This window comes from Acinonyx jubatus, chromosome B3, assembly GCF_027475565.1.
Source record: "Acinonyx jubatus isolate Ajub_Pintada_27869175 chromosome B3, VMU_Ajub_asm_v1.0, whole genome shotgun sequence".
Classification (NCBI taxonomy): domain Eukaryota; kingdom Metazoa; phylum Chordata; class Mammalia; order Carnivora; family Felidae; genus Acinonyx; species Acinonyx jubatus.
Genome location: NC_069386.1, coordinates 53,760,009 through 53,781,479, shown reverse-complemented (window position 1 = coordinate 53,781,479; position 21,471 = coordinate 53,760,009). Strand labels below are relative to the sequence as shown.

The 21,471-nt window shown below is 35.5% G+C and overlaps 1 protein-coding gene across 2 annotated transcripts in view; it reads right to left on the bottom strand.

Annotated features, from left to right (window-relative positions):
- Positions 1-20,749, bottom strand: part of SECISBP2L (SECIS binding protein 2 like) — a 66,663-nt gene extending 45,914 nt beyond the window's left edge. For both annotated transcript variants that reach the window (XM_027067218.2, XM_027067219.2), the window contains exons 1-7: positions 20,507-20,749; positions 11,732-11,910; positions 9,353-9,677; positions 7,595-7,730; positions 2,527-2,756; positions 2,226-2,250; positions 1,687-1,802 (exon numbers count right to left, since the gene is read on the bottom strand). In XM_027067218.2, coding sequence (XP_026923019.2) covers positions 1,687-1,802; positions 2,226-2,250; positions 2,527-2,756; positions 7,595-7,730; positions 9,353-9,677; positions 11,732-11,910; positions 20,507-20,530 — 1,035 coding nt within the window. In that variant the 5' untranslated portion in view covers positions 20,531-20,749. The remainder of the gene's footprint in view (positions 1-1,686; positions 1,803-2,225; positions 2,251-2,526; positions 2,757-7,594; positions 7,731-9,352; positions 9,678-11,731; positions 11,911-20,506) is intronic.
- Between the last annotated feature and the right edge of the window lie 722 nt (positions 20,750-21,471).

The following is a 21,471-nucleotide window of genomic DNA, read 5'->3' as shown; positions in this document are numbered from 1 at the left end:
AAAAGAATAGATTAAAATTTTACAACTGGTTAACTACTCTGAAAATTGACACCATTATTATATCATGCATCCAAATAAATCTCAGATAAAAAGGTCTTGCAACATTATGCTACAAAAAAAATAGAAAATATAAGTGAATTATTTATTTCACTTCTAAGCGACTTTTTAAGCCTGTAAACAATCAGAAATCACAAAAGGGGAATATATTTTAACAGAAAAAAGTTATTCTGAACATTACAAAACAAATACAAACTTAAAAAAAAATTTTTTTTAATGGTTATCTATTTTTGAGAGAAAAAGAGACAAAGTGGGAGCAAGGGAGGGGCAGAGAGAGGCAGACACGAAATCCATAGCGGGCTCCAGGCTCCAGCACAGAGCCCAATGTGGGGCTGGAACTCACGAACCGCAAGATCACGACCTGAGTCAAAGTCGGACACTTAACTGGCTGACCCACACAGGTGCCCCACAGATACATACTTAAGAATAGGTCTAATAACCTATCAGAAGTAGGAAACACATTGCTCAACATCTGGCTTCAGTTCTTCTGGAATGAAGAGAAATGCAAAATAAACAAAACCTAACAGACTGCATATATGTATTTGCATTATTTTTTTATTGTTCTTTTACTATTCTTCACCACACTGGTATTATTACCTCCCCTCCAGTGGGCTATGGATACCAAAAGTAATAGTCTAGTAAGTTACAATTTGAACATAAAATGTCAGCACTTAACTACCATTTTATAGATTTTATCTCATCTACATAAACAATTCTTGTTTTAGCTCTTTTGTTTCTAATCAAATAAAGCTAGACTGCCTCACATGCCTGCCACAAACAACAGTGACTCCTAACCACAGAGAAAAGGGTATTATTCTGCTTGTTTTCCTGACATTAGGGTGCATATGAAGCACTTCATTTCAGCAAATGAGCAGGCAAGTATTTGGTCTACTTAATCCGTTAGTAACTTACTCTTATTTCAGTTCATCCACAGATCTATTCATAGGATACTCATAATGCCTTAACTAGATTTAAGGAATCCAGGAAGTCTATCTACAAACTGAAAAAGAAAAATGCTGACCAACAAACAACTCCCTGATTTCACATACAACCAACGCAGGAAGACAGTTCCTGAAAATCCGTGGCAGTATGTAACGTGCTCTGCTGTACTCCAGGCAGATATTGTTCTCCCACATCACAGCATGAGGCGGCTATCTCTATGGCACTAGAACAAGCACAGAGCATGTAGCTTGTGGTGTTCATGGTCAAGTAAAGCCGTATGAACAAGACCACAGTTCTAAAGTTCAAATAATCAATATTTATGGCATTAAATGCTTTTAAATTTTTTATATAGGTAAAAAAGTCATGGCAGATGAAGCATGCCTAGAAGATATTCATTCTCCTTTAAAAATATGAAATATACAAATATGTTTCTTAAATACAGTTAAGTACAAAACGGAACATATAACTATATACATGCCACTTAGAGTCAACATTTTCCCATTTTGTTTCATTACTTATTAATTTTATTAGCTAAGCCATTTTAAAGTTAGATATCATGATATTTTACTATTACTATAATTCAACACACAACTCCAAAAATTAAGGACACTGCTCTTTAAGACCACTATACCATTTACAATAATTCATCTCACACTAATCAAATTTCTCCAACCTAACTGAAATTACCTGTGAATTATTTCTTTGTTCAGTCTGCCTTCCACCTCTAGAAAATGTCTGATTTTTTTCCATCCAAGGTTTTTTCTGAGTTGCCTGGCAAGTTACATTGGACCAATTTACACCACCTGTAACCAATAAGATTTTAAAAAAGTATTTATTTATGAAAAATGCCAAAACGTAAATTATCCCTTAACTTCATGTATTGAAATTCAGTCACTATAAACTAATACTGGAAATTTCTCTACAAACTTTAAGTGGTATTCCAGTTCTTAGTAATACAATTGCCATCTCGCAGAATACCTCTGGCTGACATTTTCTCAATTTTCATCTGTACTTTCAAAGTAATGTGAATCTCTCTGGAAGATTACTAAATTTTTTTTTTTTTTTTTTTTTTTTTTTTTGCAACATCTGTACTTTCAAAGTTATGTGAATCTCTCCGGAAGATTTCTAATATTTTTGTAGCATCAGCAAGCTTCATGCTTAAAAGCAAAACTTTGACATGGATAAAGAAGAAAGTATAGCAAAAACACTATGCAAAAAATAAGTACCTGTACATATAGATGATTCCGCATGCTAAAAATAAAAACAGAAAAGACAATTATATTCTGCTTAAGAGTCAACACCATATGCCTTGCAAAATGTTTCATAACTTAGTCTAGTGTAAAGCATGCTTATCATAATCTTAGAAAAAAAAATCCATAAATATTATTCATATTAATATACAGAATACATTTTGATCCATTCTATTACTATAGGAATTGTTAATGAAAATAGATACTTAATCTTTAGCGAGGATACAAAGATATTGACATAGATGACTGATAAAGAAATCAAAGCAGTGTTACATACATTCATGGTGCTAGAATCCGGATTTCTCAAAGCCCCTGCAGCAGGCTGGTTGTTACTGTGTTTGGGACTGCAGTAGCCACTATCACTGTCAATGTCGGCTTCACTAGCCCCCTGCTCACTAGAGGATTCGGCAGTGGGATGGGATGCTCTTCTCCTCCTGCCTTTGGACTTCCAGAGCATTGTGGCAGAGCTCTCCGAGAGAGATTTGTTAGCAATATCTGACGGGAAATCTATAAAGCAAGGAAGGTGTGACATCTCTTTGTGAGGATCAAGTTGATAAATTCTTGTTAAATTATCATTAAGGTCATAAGAAAATGAAGGTATCTAACTTGGTAAATGGAGGAAAAAAGCAAAACCTTTTTTGAAAAGCTCAAAAGATACGATGTTCCAACAAGTTGGTTTACGACATGCATATATTATGAAAAGAGAATAAAGTAGTTGCAGAAATATTAAAACAAACCACCAGTACCCACTTAAGAAAAATAACATCACCAATCGTTTTGAAGTCCACTGCATGCCCCCACCAACACTGCATCTTCCTCCTCCCCCAGGGTTACATTTATTTGGAATTCTGGATTTACCACTTCCTCACTTTTTAATATAGCTTTTTCATGGATTTTTACACTCCTACAACATAAATCATGTGATTTTGCACTTTCAGCTTTATAAAAATGAAATACTGTCCATTTTCTTTTGCGATTTGCTTCCCAGTCCTGCCCCATTCCCCAACATTAGTTTAGACATTCCGATGCATGTGGCTGTAATTCATTAATATCATTAAAATCTAGGATGCCCGTGTATGAATATACCATACCATATATTACTTATTCTTTGTACCAGTGATGGGATACTTGGGCTGTTCTGGGGTTTTGCATTATTGAGTAATACTGCTGTAACCATTCTTTTTTTTTTAATGTTTATTTATTTTTTAGGGGTGGGGTGGTTAGAGAGGCTCCACACTGTCAGTGCAGAGCCTGATGTGGAATTCCAACTCACGAACCTGTGAGATGATGACCTGAGCCAAAATCAAGATGCTCAACCTACTGAGCCACCCAGGTGCCCTGTGCTGTAACCATTTTTATACATATATTTGAATGTGTTTGTGTGAATATGGAAGTTTTTTTACAGTAAATACTGCCAGGCCTTATGGGATACACATATTCAACTTTACTTTGTAATGCCAAATCATTTTCAGTCACACTGTTAAAACAGTTTACAGCCCAAATGCAGGATATAAATATCCACAATGATTCACATATTCACAAATACTTGATACTATCTTCTAGGCCATAATTTTTGCTGTTAGATATAGAGAGACAGCTCACTGTGGGTTTTTCATTCATATTTTTTTGCCTAATAATGAGGTTTGATATCTTTTCTCATGCTTTTAGCCACTAATTTTTTCCCTTCTGTGAAATACCTAATTTTACTTTTGAACTGTTTGACTCCTACCAATTTTTCTAGTGAGTTGTCTCTTATTTTGTATTTCACAAATTGTAATCAAAAGACATTATTAAAAAAACCTTCTACAATTTCCTCCCAACCCAACAAATAACAATTTTCCTTTTTCCACATTTCTGCCTATAATTTTTACAAAGCATCAATACAATTATATGAGTTGTGCTATTTAATATTACACATACGTTCTTCATAATTATAATGTAAGAAGGCTCCATATTATTCCAGAGTGGATGTCCTGCACTTCACTTGACTTGTTGCCTGTTACTAAACATTAGGAAGCTTTCAGTGTGCTACTGCAATTTGGATCTTTCATCAAACAGTCCCTTTTCTTTTTAGGGAAATACATCCATTTTGGATACATTCATAGGAGAGGAACAATTGGATCAAAGGAAAAATTCCTACAGTCCTGCCAAACTGTTTCATCCCCCTGGTACTGTGTCCCAAGGGTCCTGAGAGTAATGTGGGATCATTTTCTTATTGTTCATACGAATTTTTTATGTCTTCACACTAATACTCTGTCACGTACAGGCATGGTAAAAATCTTTTCCAGTTTTGTGGCTAATTCTTTCACTCACTTTTGACAGAATTTATTTCAGAATTAGTTCCCTTCCTGCTGTCATAAAGATATCTACCTGTATTTTCTTCTACTGTGGTTTCCCATTTGTCACTAATCCACCTGAAGTGGATTTGCATGGGCTGTACGTTATCTGTAATGCTATCTCTGTCATTTTCCATATGTGTTTCCACATACATATGACTCTGTTTCTGGGTCCCCTGTTCTAATTTTCACATGCTGCATTTTGCATACTGTATTTTTTGTATAACAATTTAAGATAATGTAATAGGTCTTGATATTTAGAAGAAAAGTTCTTTTCTTCTCAGATGATCCTTTTAGAATTAGTCTGTCAAATTTCCCAAAATTTCCTATTGAGATTTTGATTAGAACTATACTGCTAGCTTCACAACCATCATCCTGACTGGAGCCATGGAGAAAGTCGGGTTATTGTCTCCATATCATTCCCCACTTAAAAACCTTTGATGACTTCTTATTGCATTCACAACAAGATCGAAATCACATAACCTGACTTATGAGCCCTAAATCATCTGGCCTCTAACTCTCCAGCCTCAGCTCATGAGTTGTCATTCATTCATTTATTCTTTTATACTTATTAATTCTTTCACTCACTTAGCAATTATGTGTTGACCACTGTCCTGGGATTTAAGTGAATAACACAAACTAAAATTATTGCTTTCTTGGAGTTTATATTCTATCAGTACTCTAGAGTGATCTGGCAATGGGACACAAATAATAAACAGGATGAAAAAAGAAAATTAAAAAAAAAAAAGAACTACACAGAATCTACAGACTGACTTAGGCAAAAATGACATTTGCAGTGTCAAATCATCCTATATGAACAGGTTGCTTTTTTTAAATGTCCTATTATAAAGTTATAATTTTCTGCATAAATTTACATTCCCACTAACAGTATATAAGAATTCTTTTTTCTTCACATCTTCAGGTGCACTAGTTATTTGTCTTTTTGATTCTAGCCACTCTGACAGGTGTAAGGTGATATCTTGCTGTGGTTTTGATTTGCATTTCCCTGATGAATAGTGATGCTGAGCATCTTTTCATGTGTCTATGGGCCATTTGTATATCTTTGTTTTTGCTTTTTGCTTTGTTCTTTATTTTGGTTTGGGTTTTTTGGGGGGGTTGTTTTGTGGTTTTGGGGGGTTATGAGGTTTTTTGTTTTTTTATTTTAGAGAGAGAGGGGCAAGCAGGGGAGAGGGGAAAAGGAGGGAGGAAGGGAGGAAGGGAGGGAGGGAGGGAGGGAGAGAGAGAGAGGAGAGAGGAGAGAGAATCTTAAGCAGGCTCCACATTCAGCAAGGAGCCCAATGTAGGGCTTGATCCCATAACCCTGAGATCGTGACCTCAGCCAAAATCAAGGATCACATGCTCAACTAAGACACCCAGGCACCCCTATATCTTCTTTGGAAAAATGTCCATTCAGGTCTTCTGGTCCACTTAAGTCAATTATCTGGGGTTTTGTTTTATTTTGTTTTGGTATTGAGCAAATATTTGGGATATTAGTCCCTACTGGATATATCATTTGCGAATATCTTCTCCCATTCAGTAGATTGCTTTTTGTTTTGCTAATGGGTCATCTTTTCATTTTCTAATTCTTATGCTTCAGAATACTGTCTTTGTGGTCACTTAATGAGCAAACTAAAGAAGTAAGGACTTTTAAAGCAGTCCCAGTGTTAAAAGCAGGTAGAAGTCCTTCTGACTAGGAACAACTGCAACATAGAAAGCTGTGTAATATGTTACATTGTGTTCCTTTTCTAAAGCCACTCCAAGCATTTGTTAGTCTGTTAATCTCACTGCTTTATGAGCTACAAACTACATACAATGACTGTACTACCAGTAAGATTGCTTTTTAACGGATTCCCAGATCCTTTCTGACTCCTAAGAGATCTAAGCAATTGTAAAAAAATAACTGAACTCATGTCTAAAGAAAAGGTACAGCCCAAATGAAAGAAAGTATGCACAGGGTGCCTGGGTGGCTCAGACAGTTAAGCGACCAACTCTTGATTATGGCTCAGGTCATAATCCCACAGTTAGTTCATGAGTTTGAGCCCCGAGTTGGGCTCTGTGCTGACAGAGCAGAACCTGCTTGGGATTCTTTCTCTCTCTCTCTCTCTCTCTCTCTCTCTCTCTCTCTCTCTCTCTCTCTCTCTCTCCTTCTCTCTCTGCCCTTTCCCTGCATACAAACATACATAAATTTGCATATAAATTTATTTTAAACCAGACCAAATTGCACAGATGTGGAGATTATAGAGGCGTAAAAAGTAAATGTGCCTTTGAATAGATCTAATTCTTGGTCTTGGATCATTAACAAGAATTTTTACTAGTGTCAAAGACAATGGGTGAGAAGAGATAGTTATCTACTCTATAGCTATTAAGCTAAGATCAAAGATACAAATTGGAATTTAATGATATAAACTAGAAAATAGCTAGAATATTATAAGACTATTACTTTTATCTCTTACCAGGATAAAGCTTTCTTAATGTTTATTTAGTCCTCTAAAAAACCCTGGACAAAATGATTTCCAACTAGCTCAAAATTTTTATTTGCTTGACAGGATACAGGTGCCACTCACAGGTTTGGTTCAGATCTATGCTAAAATATGGCATAGAAAACTTGCCAAGTTCTTCCTATAAAGATACTATACAATATTAGAATATTTTATAAAGGGTTTTAACCTAGTTATAAAAAAAACATACAATTTTGACCTCTGCCAAAATGAGTCCTCAAATTCCTACAGTGTCTGCAAAATTCTATCTCTGATTTCTGAAATGCTCCACTACTCTAACGGAATAAGGACACCTCAAACCCTACTCAAAAACTGCACATTAGCCAGGAAACAAGTTGACAGAACATTACAAAGATGGACTGCTTTTATCCTTGCTAGAGAATTTCACAAAGTGGCAGGATAAATGGATGAAAGTCTAGAATCCTGAGAAGTGGTACAGACCATAATTATAAAGTCAATACATGACAACAGATAAAAATCAGTGATGTATATGTAAGAACCCTTGCCTTACCAGTTTGCTGTGAAGCATCTACCAGAAGCACAATTTTTGATCGATTATCAGGACCTGCTGCATTTGTCTCTTTCTGAGTAGCTACGTTTTTCACCAGTGGCCTCTTGCTTTTTATGTGCTGTTGTAAAAGCTGTTGCTGATTTAAGCACCAAAAAAATAAAAATAATAATTTAAAATCCTACTCAATGTACTAAATAAACAGTATAAAATACATACCCACTATATAACACACCTAAATGTATGTTCTAAATTAGTGGCTCCCAACCCATGGGGAAAAAGAGGGTTACCGTGTTAGGAATTCATGAAATTATCTGTAGCTAATCATAATATATTAAATAAGGTATTGTACAGACAATTTAATACTGTTTTTCAAATAATTGTTAACACTATAACTAATAAATTATTAATTCATTTTTAACTGTTACTTGCAGTTTATATTTTCTCAATCAGTAATAAATAATAGGAATATAATATCATATAAGGGGCTGTAAGTTTTTATTTAGAAGGGTAACAGAAAGGGTAGTAGCTTATCCAAGGGATAAATTTTACTTTCATGATGGCAAAAAAGTACAAAAATAATTTCTGCTTTAGAGCTTAAAAAGAAAATATAAAAAGGCTGATCCTTTCCTTCACTTTTTTAATCTGACTATTCATCACTTAGGTGTGATTTATATAATAGAACTCTGAATTTAACTTCCTAAATTCAAGTGCTAGAAATGTAATTTGAGAAATTATGTTTCTTCAACATCTAAAAGTTATATACTACTATTTTATTTTACATTCTTCAGAAGTCCCAAAAGTATTTCCCTTGACCCAGTATTTCCATGAACAAAGACTAAAAGCTTTTTAAAGCAACCTCTGCTGCATGTTTGTATTTTAATGTGTGAAAAGTATGGCAGAGGACAGCAAAGACTTTTCACTTAAGAAGCTGGTCTAATGGAATCTAGGAAAGCATCAACTCCTTAATGAAACAGTCGTAAGATGCATCTAAGAAATCACTCTGCCTTCAATTAGCTAAAAAGTGCTGAGAAGAAACATGGTTTTTCTTATTTGCTTTGATATTAAGGCCTCAATATAAAGGTAACCTTTTAGTTAAGAAACAGTTACCTACAATAAACCTTAAATCTCCTGTGTTTTCAAGATCTTCATGTCTCCCTCATTTTTTTGTTTTTAATTTAGTCAAAAGGATGATCTTGACTAAGAGTGGCTTCACACATTTATCTAACATTTTCTTCAGCCCTAGGAGACCCTGTGTTCAATAACATAGCAAAGCAACACTTGAATAACAAAGTGCTATTGCTACTAAAAATTCACAGAATAGAAACAATGAAGTTGAAGGGATTTAATAGTATCTGATAACCAGACAGTATCATCTGATTTCTGAAGACTGAAATATATGAAGTGCATTAGTCATTCAATACCACTAGCATAGGATCCAAACTAACCACTTAGAAACACCAGTGGCACTATGCAATTTTATCACTAAATTAAAATAATTTGGAAATATTTGTGTATTATAATTATTTACAACTCTCTGAAGGAACCTGAGGATAACTGTAAATCATATCATCAATTAAGAATAAGGCACAATAAAAAACAGGAAAAATTATAAATGCTCTACCCTTGACTATATTAGTGAATGAAATGTTTTAGAGTAAATTCGGCATTAAAGGTTAATCAATACAAGTAGCAATTACTTACATTATTATTAACAACAGAAATATCAAACATAAAAGCCAATCAAAAGAAGTCACTTACTTTTGGTACAACTGGTCCTCTGTTACCATTTCTGCTTCGATGACTGGACAATGGGAAGACTTGTCCAAGCTGATTTGGACGCTCAGGGCATTCTGTGGTTATGGTATTTACAGTATTTGCAGCCTGAAAGGTGTTGGAGTAAGGTGTAGGAAAAGGATGATAGAATCCCATAACTTGGGCACATGGTGCTGGCATCAGCTGATAATATGTATACTCTGTAGAAACAGGTGGCTGAGCTGATATAATGGGGTAGGCAAGGTATGGTCCAGCAGGATTTGGATTGGGCTGTTGCCATCGCATATCATTGTTATACAATGGAAACTGTCTGTTAAAATCAAATGAAAACAGAACACATCTATTGACAAGTCTAAAAGTAATACTAAAGCACAATCTATTTAATTTGCTTTAAAAAAAAGGTATAGAACAGTGGCCTCATAATAAAAAAGATAAAATTATCATCTTATAAATTTCTTTGCTGTAATTACAGATTTTTAAGTATGTGTAATAACAACTTAAATGACAGTATAAAGGAATTCAACCTGATAGTGTTATTGCATTCCAAAATTTTAAAACTACATACCGTTCTTATTTACAAGTCAACCCCCTCAAGGTATTTCTGCCTAGAAGTTAAATACCTAGCCACTGTATCTGCCAACAAAGGCGGTCCAAATTTCCCATCCAATGCTAACTATGACAGCCTTCTGCAAAAAGCAGAGTAAGGTGATCACTGTGTAAGGTGATCATGACAGTGAGTGATCTGATTCTTCCACCTCTCATTCTTCAGCTCAGTCCCTGGCCTCCTACTCCTCTTCCATACTGCCCCAACCATTTGGCCAAGTCAAGCTCCTCTCCAGGCTTCCCCCAGTGGCAACGGAAGCAGGTTTCAGGTCCAAGGGAAAGAAAAGAAGAGGCAAGCCTGTCCACTGCCATCTTATCCCTAACATTAGAGCTTTCTCTAGTGCAATTCCTACAAAGCATCAGCAAGATCCTTCATTTCTCAGCAGTTCTTACAGAAGATTGCTGAAGAATGAGGGGTCATGGGGGAGGTGGAGCATTGAGCTTTTCCTCACTACTCCCACAACAAAGTGCAATGGATAAATGTTCACTGCCATAATTTAAAAAATATTTTTAAATAATCTGCTGGCTTATTTACTCATGAATTCTCAAAGATTATTTGGTACAGTAAGAAAAATTAATCATACTTTACATTTGGCCATTTTATCAAATGCAAAAATAGCACTATTACATTTGGCTTATAAGTCACTTCGAACACAGCCCAATATAGGTCAAAATTTTGTGATATAATGCTAACTTCAATTGGAAAGGATCCCCTACTCTTTGTCCAATCCCCAATACTATAATTTTAGAGATTATTAACTGGAATATTTAATAATATCTGATACAATAGTTCTTGGTCTCATATCTCTCACATTCGGAATATCTGAAAGAATGTGCCCTGACACACTAGTGTGCCACATGATGGCTTAAAGAGGTCTAGATTGCCTTTGCCTTCAGGGTGGTGGGACAGAGGCTAGAGCCCAGCTACCCCATCATCCATTGATCCCAGAATGCTAGAGATGCCTAATTTTCTATGTGTGATATTACTCGAAAGAGGCTGAAAGTACTTTTAGACAGCAACAAAATGAACTACACCAATGAAGTACTAATCACTCAGTCTAAACAAGGTTAAAAAGGCTATCATGACTATAACAAGTTACACCCTAACCACTAGGTCACACATTATCTGAATTGCAAGCATTATGGTAAATCACCCTGTGACTATAGCACAGAAGCTAAATTTAAACTAGAATCAGGGCCTAGAAATATATGTTAACCATAAAAGCTTCAATGTTAAGGACTATCCCTTGGTATTTTCTTCTCATGCCAGACTGTCCTGGAAATTGTGATTAGATACCTAATCTTAAAAAAAGGGTTTCTGCTCATCTCTTTCTGAAAAATTCTTCCTCCCTTTGTACCAATTTATTTCAAACTAACTTTAATGACTTATTATTGAAGATATGCCCAAAAAACTCCATTCCCTCTTAGAAAGACTGAGAAAACAATCTATGTTAATAATTTTCAAATTTCTACATCATTTGGTTTTATTTACTTCTCTTAAAAAAGAGAAACGGCTAATGTTTAAAAGGCACCAAAGGTGGGGTGCCTGGCTGGCTCCAGTTGGTGAGGCATGGAAGTCTTCACCTTGGCCTTGTAAATTTGAGCCCCAGGATGGGTGTAAAGATTACTAAAAAATAATAATACTAAACCTAAAAAAAAAAAAAAAAAATAGAAAAGGGAAAAATTAAAAAGTATGCCTCTCCAACTGCTGTATTTCCCTACCCACCCCCATGAAAAAGAAAATAATAATAAACAAATTACCTATTGGACTGGTTTTCCTGCACAAATGGATAACAAGTAATCAGGTAGCTTGGAATTGGAGTTGGTTCTACACCAGAAACATTTCCATTATCATTTGGAAGTGCCATAGGGATCATAAATGTATCAGGATTTTTCTTCTGAGGAATAAATGGCTCTACCTCAGCTGACAGCTTGACATTCTTCAAAAAGAAAGTAAAACACACTATTAATACATGAGCAAAAAACTTAATACTAATTCACGATTTAACAATAGAAGACTCAGTGTTTACAAACAGTAATTAGATCTCCTCAGTATTTACAAAACATCCAAAGGAACAGCGATGTCAAATTAAAATAACCAAATATGGTAGGCAAAGATATCAAATAAAACAGGAGAAAACATATCAAAAGTTGCTGCATTTTAATGAAATCATTTCTTACATAACCAAAGCTGTTAAAACAATAAAGAGTATAAGGCAGTCAGACTTGAGTCCAAAAATAAGGCTGACAGTAAGAAAACTAGCTCTTCAGACAAAACAACATGCTTTTAACTAATTTTGTTGAGGGGAAAAATCATTAAACAGAGTTCTGAAGATAATCACCTTATACTTGTTTGAATAGTCTAAAAAATAGACTATTTCTGTCCATTTTAGGAAATTAGATTAGTATGGTTTAATTAAAAAAGAAGGAAAGTGTCTACAATTAATGAAAAAAATACTTAAGTGCAAAAAACTTTTCACAGTTAAACTGAGAGAAAAAGAATGAGTATTTCAGTTTTCCAGTAGATAACTTGAGTAAACTGAAGGAATCCAGAACTCCCATTTTAGCTTATTTTATATCTTTTTTTTTTAATTTTTTTAAATTTATATCCAACTTAGTTCACATATAGTGCAACAATGATTTCAGGAGTAGATTCCTTAATGCCCCTTACCCATTTAGCCCATCCCCCTCCCACAACCCCTCCAGTAACCCTCTGTCTGTTCTCCATATTTAAGAGTCTCTTATGTTTTGTCCCCCTCCCTGTTTTTACATTATTTTTGTTTTCCTTCCCTTACGTTCATCTGTTTTGTCTCTTAAAGTCCTCATATGAGTGAAGTCATATGATACAGGTCCTTCTCTGACTAATCTCACTTAGCATAATACCCTCCAGTTCTATCCACATAGTTGCAAATGGCCTGATTTCATTCTTTTTGATTGCCAAGTAATACTCCACTGTATATATATACACACCACATCTTCTTTATCCATTCATCCACTGGTGGACATCTGGGCTCTTTCCATACTTTGGCTATTGTTGATGGTGCTGCTATAAACATTGGGATACATATGTCCCTTCGAAAGAACACACCTGTATCCCTTGGATAAATACCTAGTAGTGCAATTGCTGGGCCGTAGGGTAGTTCTAATTTTAATTTTTTGAGAACCTCCATACTGTTTTCCAGAGTGGCTGCACCAGCTTGCATTCCCATGTAACGTTTCTTATAAAAAAATCTACAGAAACTTGTAAGATATATTTTAAAAACTCAAATATTTTAGGAGGAATATGTGGGTGACAAAACTATAAAGACAAATAAATAAGATCCACTAAGGTGAAGTTAGGAATTACTCATATGAAATTACTCCTATGAAAGGGAGTTGTGATTACAGGAGGCACTAGAGAGCTTCTGAGTGCCTGGCAAAGCTCTATATCCTCACTTGGGTGATAATTACCAGGCATTCACTTTATATATAATTCATTAAGCTGTACATTGTTTTTATGCAGTTTTCCTTCTGTATTTAACAATTTTTTAATTATAAAAAGAAAAAATCTATAAGCACATTCTGCAAAAGTAGAATGTTAAAAACCACATAAATATTACAATCTAAAAAGATACTAAATCTTTAAGAAACCAGTAAGTGAAATGCAATCCAATGTTTCAAGCACTGAAATCAATTACAAAGCAACAGTCTTAACTAGAACTTTTTCCCAACAAACCCACTAGGGTGGAATTTATTGGAAGCTCTGAGCAAGGCAGAGCTCCTTGAATAAATTTCAGGCATGTTTCTCACAAAAGAAATCAGTAACAAATCCAAGAAAATCTGAAGACAAAATCTGAAGACTTGATATGCTCCACAGAATAGGCAACTTTTCTTCAAAAAAAATATTCTCTAAAAAGAATCCCCTAGAAATATTCAGAATGCTTATAAAAAAAGGTGGAGAGGAAGAAGCAATCTGAACTATTTACAGCAGTATTAACTCAATAACCTTCCTACCTGATTTAACTTTAAAATCTACTTTTATAGTATTAACCAAATCAGAAATAGAGACAGAACTTGCACTACAAATACAGTATCTATGAGCTGAAGCTGGTTTCTTGAATTTCACTATTGGAAGCAAAAACTCCTTCAAATGCTTAAATAGCCTAAGTCACTAATTTTCACTGTGATAATCATCAGAATTCAAAAATTATTCATGTAAGGTATAAAATATCAATGTAATAAATGGGCCGAAAATGGGGGGGAAAGCTGATTTTCAACAATAAGGCACAGATAATGGAAACCTGCTTTATATAGTTCATGCATAGGCATAAAGAGAGGGAAAACTTAAATCACATTTTAAGGACACTAAAAATGTAATTTTTAGGATTTCTTTGAAAAATCAAAAAGTCCTTTGAACATATAACTCTCTGAACAATTTTATAAATCTGTATTAGAAGGCATTAAGACTCTTTTTAAAAACAAGGAACATGATTACATAAAATTTCTATATGAAAAAGACAAAATACTAATAGAAAGAAGTAAGATAATTTAAAGATCGCCAAGTTTCCTGACACCTCCTGCCAAAGACCAACTCATAAAGTACACTGGTAATAACAAATTCAAATTCTTGCTTGTCAAAAGTTGCAACAAGTTTTTATACTTAGAGTTTTATCAACTTATCAACCCGCTTTCCAAAATGTGGCATGTATAACTTATAACTGGTATCTGTACATATACACCGCATATACCCTTAAATATTAAAGTTTGCAATGATTTCTATTCTCAGTCCAATTCTAATATCAGAGTTCAACAATAAAACTCACAAACACTGAAGTGATCCTTTGTTTTTAGCAAAAAAGAAAAGCTGCTGTAGTCAACAGCTGCACAAACAGAAGATGTCACTAGTAGGAACAGACTGGCAAACTTTTTCCTATAGTTACAACTCTGTATGGTCTTAAAAATTGTTTGTTGTGACTTTGGGGACTTCAGTATCATACACTAAAATGAAGCATCTGCTATTCTCAGTCCTAAAAAGTAATGTTATGATCCCGAACTACTCTTAAATTCCACATAATAACGTCCATATAGGCAATATGTTAAGTAAGCAACAAATTCTGGCAGTATTTCAATTATGTTAGTATAGAAATCAAAGAAAAATGTCCTACATGGTGGACAACAAAACATTATGAAAAAATGAAAAAAAAAACGAAACTACTTCATATAATGATATTCCTCAGTTTGAATTTGTTTTTTAGTCTTTATTTTTCAAAGATCTATCTTTTAGAAATCAGAAATTTTATAACAGGGAGTTGTCTCCTTAAAGTAAATATAAATATAAAATAAGTTTAAACCACACAAAGTCTATTCCTGTACTACTATTTGCTTTAAAAAAATATCTACATAAGTAAAATTATCTTTATCTTTCAGAAGTTATTTCAGAATTTTCCAAATTAATGAAAAATCATAATAATCCCAGAAAACTGTACCGGGGGGGGGAGGGGAAACTTAGGCAGTTTCACATTCCTTTTAAATTTAGCATATATTAAAACAAATGTCAATAATAAAACTTCTTTGATGTGAATAATCTAGAAAACTCAAGAATTTATCAGAACATGAAACTATAAAAACCTTCTTTAAAAGAGTATATTAAGCAAACACATTCAAATCACTGACAGCCTATATAAATTCAACAAATATGCATGGGGTACATGTTCTGGAAAGAGCACTGTAGTAGACTGGTTTAGGGGAAAGGGGCAAACATTACTACGAAGCACACAACAGCAGAAAATGCACACTAAACTCCTCTGAGAACCTCCAGAAGAGAGCATATATTTTTCCAAGATTAAGCAATAGAAAAAAAACACCCACTTAGAATCAAAACTGAAGTAGAACACAATAAGGCACTCTCCCACAGTGAACTTTCAGAATTTTACACCTACAGAAAAAATATGATCATGGAAACCCTCTGCATCCTTTCTATGTTAAGGTAAAAACATGACATAGCAAACATTAAGATATTTTACATCTCATGGCTAAAGAAAAACATCTTCTAAAGGAAAAAATGACTAATGCTTAAGAGATACCTGCTGGCTGTATTGTTTCTGACTGGAATGGCTTATATGGAAAGTAAACACTTGCCAAATTAATTGCAGTAGTTATAAACAAAAGTTTTGCAAGACTCAAGAAAATATTGAGAAAAAAATCAAAATATTTAACTTAGATGGCTCACTTGATTTACTATTCATACCTTTTCATCTTTTCTTAAAATAGACCACACCTAATCCTATTAAAACATGACAGTACTTTACGAAAAACCAGCTTTCCAAATTTGATACTGGTTTTTGATTATCTAACTTATTAATTTCTGGTTTTATATTTCTTCTTCTCTCTTGCTTTGATAGGGTTTTCTCGCTACATCTAGTCCTGAATGCTTAATTTTTATTTACCTTTTAAAATGTTTAATAATGAAAGCATTTATGACTATGCATTTGCCTCAGAGTATAGCTTCAGCCATATCCCATAGGTTTTTATATGTAGTATTTTACTACTTTTTCAATAATCCATAATTCTACTTTTTTATTTCCTCTTTGATTTAAGGGCTTAAGGAAAAATGTCTTTAAATTTCTAAGGGTCACTTTCACTAAATGAGCATTATTAACTTTCTTTCTGACTACAAAAGTATTATTTTTAAAATCTGTTAAGACATATCATTTACTGATATTCATAAAGACCAACTACAAGTATTACTGAATAATGTTTTATAGTAACTTATTTAGAATACATCTAGTTTACAATGCAGATACTATTTGAAGTTTATTATTTAAAGGAAAGAATTACAAGCCAGATGATTTTGTATCTTTATCCATGAACAGCATTTTGCATGAAGTCATATATATTTGCTACATGTTTGCTTTTCTAAGAGTTAAAGACATTGATGATCAATAGTTTTGTAAATTCTTATAAAAGAACTCATCTAATGTTAATGTACTAAAAATTAAGCCAATGTTTGAATTATTTGATAATACAAAAGAAACTGCAAACTTCAAATGTTCTGTCTCTTCTAAGCCCAGAAGAATGTTTCCTAAATGTTTCCTAAAAACAGAAACATTAAGCCTTTATAAACAAATGAACTCCATCATTTATTCCTCACATCCCTTTACACCAACTTTTTTTTAAGGACCAAAAAAAATATTTTTTGGTATCATATGTGCATATTATAACATATAATGCATTATGCCAACCATAATATTATTATACCAACCATAATAATGCATTATACCAACTAGTATCTGTTCTTAGAACACCTAACTCTGGCAGTTAAAATTAAGCTACTAGTTTTGATTTAACACAGTCTTTTTATAAAACAGTACTTCTAATATCCTCTTCTGATTATAACATTCTTTCAAATAGTCACTTTTGCAATTAAGACTATTATCTAGCATGCATTCCCAGTAACTTACTTATTATAATCTTGATCAATATAGATACAATTTGTTCTTTTATATCAAGATTTTATTTTATTTTTTTAAAAAAGAGGTAATTTAAGATGCCTGGGTGGCTCAGTTGGTTAAGCGTCCACCTCTTGATTTTGGCTCAGGTCATGATATCACTGCTCATGAGATAGAGCCCTGTGCTGGGCTCTGTGCTGACAGCATGGAGCCTGCCTGGGATTCTTTCTCTCTCCCTCTCTCTCTGCCTCTCCCTTGCTCATGCTCTCTCTCTCAAAATAAATAAACATTAAAAAAATAAATAAATAAAAATAAATTTTTAAAAACGGTAATTCAAGTACAGCAACGTGAATGGCTTCAGGCAAAACATACTTTTTTTTTTTTTTTTTTTTTTAAGTTACACTTGTAGGGGTGCCTGGGTAGCTCAGTGGGTTAAGCATCCGACTTCAGCTCAGGTCATGATCTCACAGTTTGTGAGTTTGAGCCCCACGTCAGGCTCTGGGCTGACCACTCAGAGCCTAAAGCCTGCTTTGGATTCTGTGTCTCCTTCGCTTTCTGCCCCTCCCCTGCTCACACACACAGAGGTTCTTGCGCAGGCAGGCTGTCTCTCTCAAAAATAAACATTAAAAAAAAAAATTAAAACTATACTTGTGCAATACTCCAAGGACTTCAATTAGGTTAACATGAAATGCTCAGTTTACACAAAGTATTGTTTTTTAAAAACCAAATTTCTGTGAATCGCTAACTTCTACAGTATTATAATAAGTCTTAACGCTGTAGGCATTCCCAAAAATTCAAAATATAAACTAACACTGGTTTCAAATGAAAAAGCAAACAAACATTTTGTGAGGGGAAAATGTAAATTCACCCATCACATATATTTTTAGTGACTTTTACCTATCTAAATTCACTTCTTTAGTAAAAATATAAAAGTATATTCCACATAACCTGAAAAAGTCATTACATTACTTCATGGTATAGTGAAAACAATCAAGAACTCCACAAAGCTATAAATAACTAACTGAAACTTGGGGAAATAAATATCTGAAACCTGAACAAAGTAAAATAAAATAAATATCTGAAACTTGGAAAAAAAAAAAAAAAGAAAACTTCACAAAGCTGAGAAGTCTCAGTTCTAGCCCCTAATCTACCATTAAGTTAATGGTTGTTAGCCTTTTTTCAGTGATTGATTCCTTTGAGAATATGATGAAAATAATGGAGACTTGCCCCAGAAAAATGCTAATATAAAATGAAGCACACTCCTTCCAGGTCATCCATGGACCCCTGAATTAACTGCTTACAGCCTGAACAAAGCAAAGTAGCATCACTTTTCTGTGTCTGTTTCCTGTGAGTACGTAGCACGCGGGAATACAGAGTGGTTAGAATTATTCTCTTACTTCAAGTTTAGGCTGGGGACGAGGCAGGAGGTACCAGAGGTAAAAAAGGAATTCTTCAACGGAAAACCTACATTCACGATTTCTTTATACTCCTTAGATTTCTACAAGGTTTTAATAGGTTGTGGACTTTGGAAAGATGTAGGATGAAAGAGGAATAGGTTCTCTAGTTTAAATAATTTGCTCATAGCACTTGCTGTTAAGATAATCACACACAAACAGCTTTGCTAAACAGTTAATTACATTTCCTCTAAGATGAAAGGAACCGTAAGTATACATATGGCAGCATTACTGGTTACAGTTCTGGCATCATGATGAAGGACCAAGAGTTTAACCTTTTCATTAGTGACACACATACAAGAAAAGCATTCAAGAAAATTTCCTATTCAATTGTCAGGCTTTGAAATCAAAGGCATTTCTGATAGATGCCTTAAAAAAATATTTTTCATTAAACTGGATATAGGCTATACATAGAATACTCTGGGTCACAGCAAAGCCAAGAAGTTCCCATCAATTTTGCTTTGGTAAGTCCAGGTATTATTTCATAAAAATCATTTGTGTTTTCAAAGTCATATTTTCATAAAGCTTTAATTTAAGCTTTTGTAAAAACAAATATACACAACTAGGAATCTGCCTGCAAAAAGAGACCGATTTCAAAATCAAAATTGCCTTTGACTAGCTACAGATATACATATACAGCAATTTGTGAAATCTTGTCTCATTTATTCAGATACTAATTATCTATTTGTAAAATAATTATGCAAATCACTTATCTCTTTTTCCTTCATCTATTTGCCTAGCTCATCACTGGGCAAAGCCCTCAACTGATGAGAATGCATAGTGAATAAACTTCGATTTCATCAAATTAAGTCGTTTCATAAAGGTCTCAAGGATGGAAAATACTAGCATCCTTGGGGGGAAAATTATTATTTTGGATTATTTACACTGTCATCATCCCTGCCTTCCAGCAACTACTCGCACGGACAATCAAGAATTTAACGCATTTAAAAACAAAATAGAATACTAACTGAACAACTCCGTGAATATGAAAACGGGCTCGGAAATGAATTCACACTTCGGATCAAACATTCTTAAAATACAAGCTCAATTTTTAAAAAATACTAATGTTTGCAAGATAAATGGACAGAAAGGCAGGGAAAAACCATAATATTTCATATCTTAAAGGAAACACCTCCCTAAGACCACGACGAGAAACAATGTTTTGCTCAATGGAACGTAGCTCTAAAAAACCCGTAACTCCCCTGCATCTGTAGTTATCACACATTCTCTGACAAGTCTTTCCGGGTGAGAAGCCTTCGAAAGCTTTTCCACCTTGAAAATACATTCCAGAACTGAAGGGTGGGGGGAGAATTATATTTATAACTTCCTTGGAAGTTATAAACCCTCCTCTCAGGAGAGCCCTGACAACTTGGGAGTCTTCAGGCCCTTTCCACCAAACCACGGAGGAGGGGCAAAAACGAATCCCCAGCCCTGACGGAAGGGGGTAACCAGGGCTGAAAAAGCCCCCGAGCCCGAGGCAGCATCTGGAACAATGCTGGAGTGGGGCGCCGCCAGGCTCTCAGGCGAGGGGAGTCTGCACCCGCAGGAACTCGAGGGCTCCAGCCGTCCGGGCCCAGGCTCAGAGACCAGGGCCCGCCGGGGAGGAAGCGGCGACCCCCAGCACCCGGCCGGGCCTGCCGCCCGAGCCCTCGTACCTGGTCAGCGGGGGCTCGGTCCATGGCGCCTGCAGCCGCAACGGGCCCGCGTTAGTCGGTGTGGAGAGCGCCTCGGGCCGCTTTCTCCATGGCCCCCCGCTCGACTCGAGACCGGGTTCAGGACCTCCGCCCCTATCTGGCTGGCCCCGACGCAGAGCCCGGCTACGCCACTGGCCGAGGAGGTGGCTCCAGCTCCAGGAGATGGAGGAGGCGGTGGCAGCTTCGGGGAGGGATCATCTGGGACGGAAGCCGAGGAGGGCCTAAATAGGCGAGGAGTAGTTGAAAATGGCGGCACGCGGAAGGGCAAGGAGGGGGAGGGGCCGCGACGGGGCGTGCGCGGAGCGACTGCCAAAGGCCTGAGCTGGTGATGGCCGGAGCCTGGGCTGACTGACCCGCAGGCTGAGGCCAGGTGGAGATTCCTGAGAGCAGGTGCCCCAGACTACTCTGCGCTTTGAGCCAGACTTCACCTCTGGACTGTTAAACTGGAGGAGTGTCGGGCCACTTGGGACCTAGGCCACCCGGGTTCCAGTCTAAAGGAACCTCAAAGACTACTTCATTATCCCAAACCACCTCTTAATAACGTTGTAAAAGCTTTTAGCTGCCCACTGTACTTTATGATCCTTCCCTATGTTATCTAGCCAAAGGGAATCACGACTATAAAGGAAAACACCATAGAAGGGCCACCATAACGAAACCTAGTCAGGAGGCTCCACAAATGCTTATTGATTAGGTAATTCATTGTCCGGGCCAGGCTCACCTCTATACTCCCCTCCATGCTGATCGTGCCTATCTCGGAATCCCTAATTTTACTCAGTCTGTATCACACCAGCCAGCAGGTAACTATGTAACCTGCTATGTTGCTTTCCTCCCTGTGCTTATTGATTGTTCCTTTTATTTCCAGTCCATTAGCTCCTTGAAAAAAGAGACTATTCGGATACTTGCTAAGCATGGCCGATCCCCTCTGG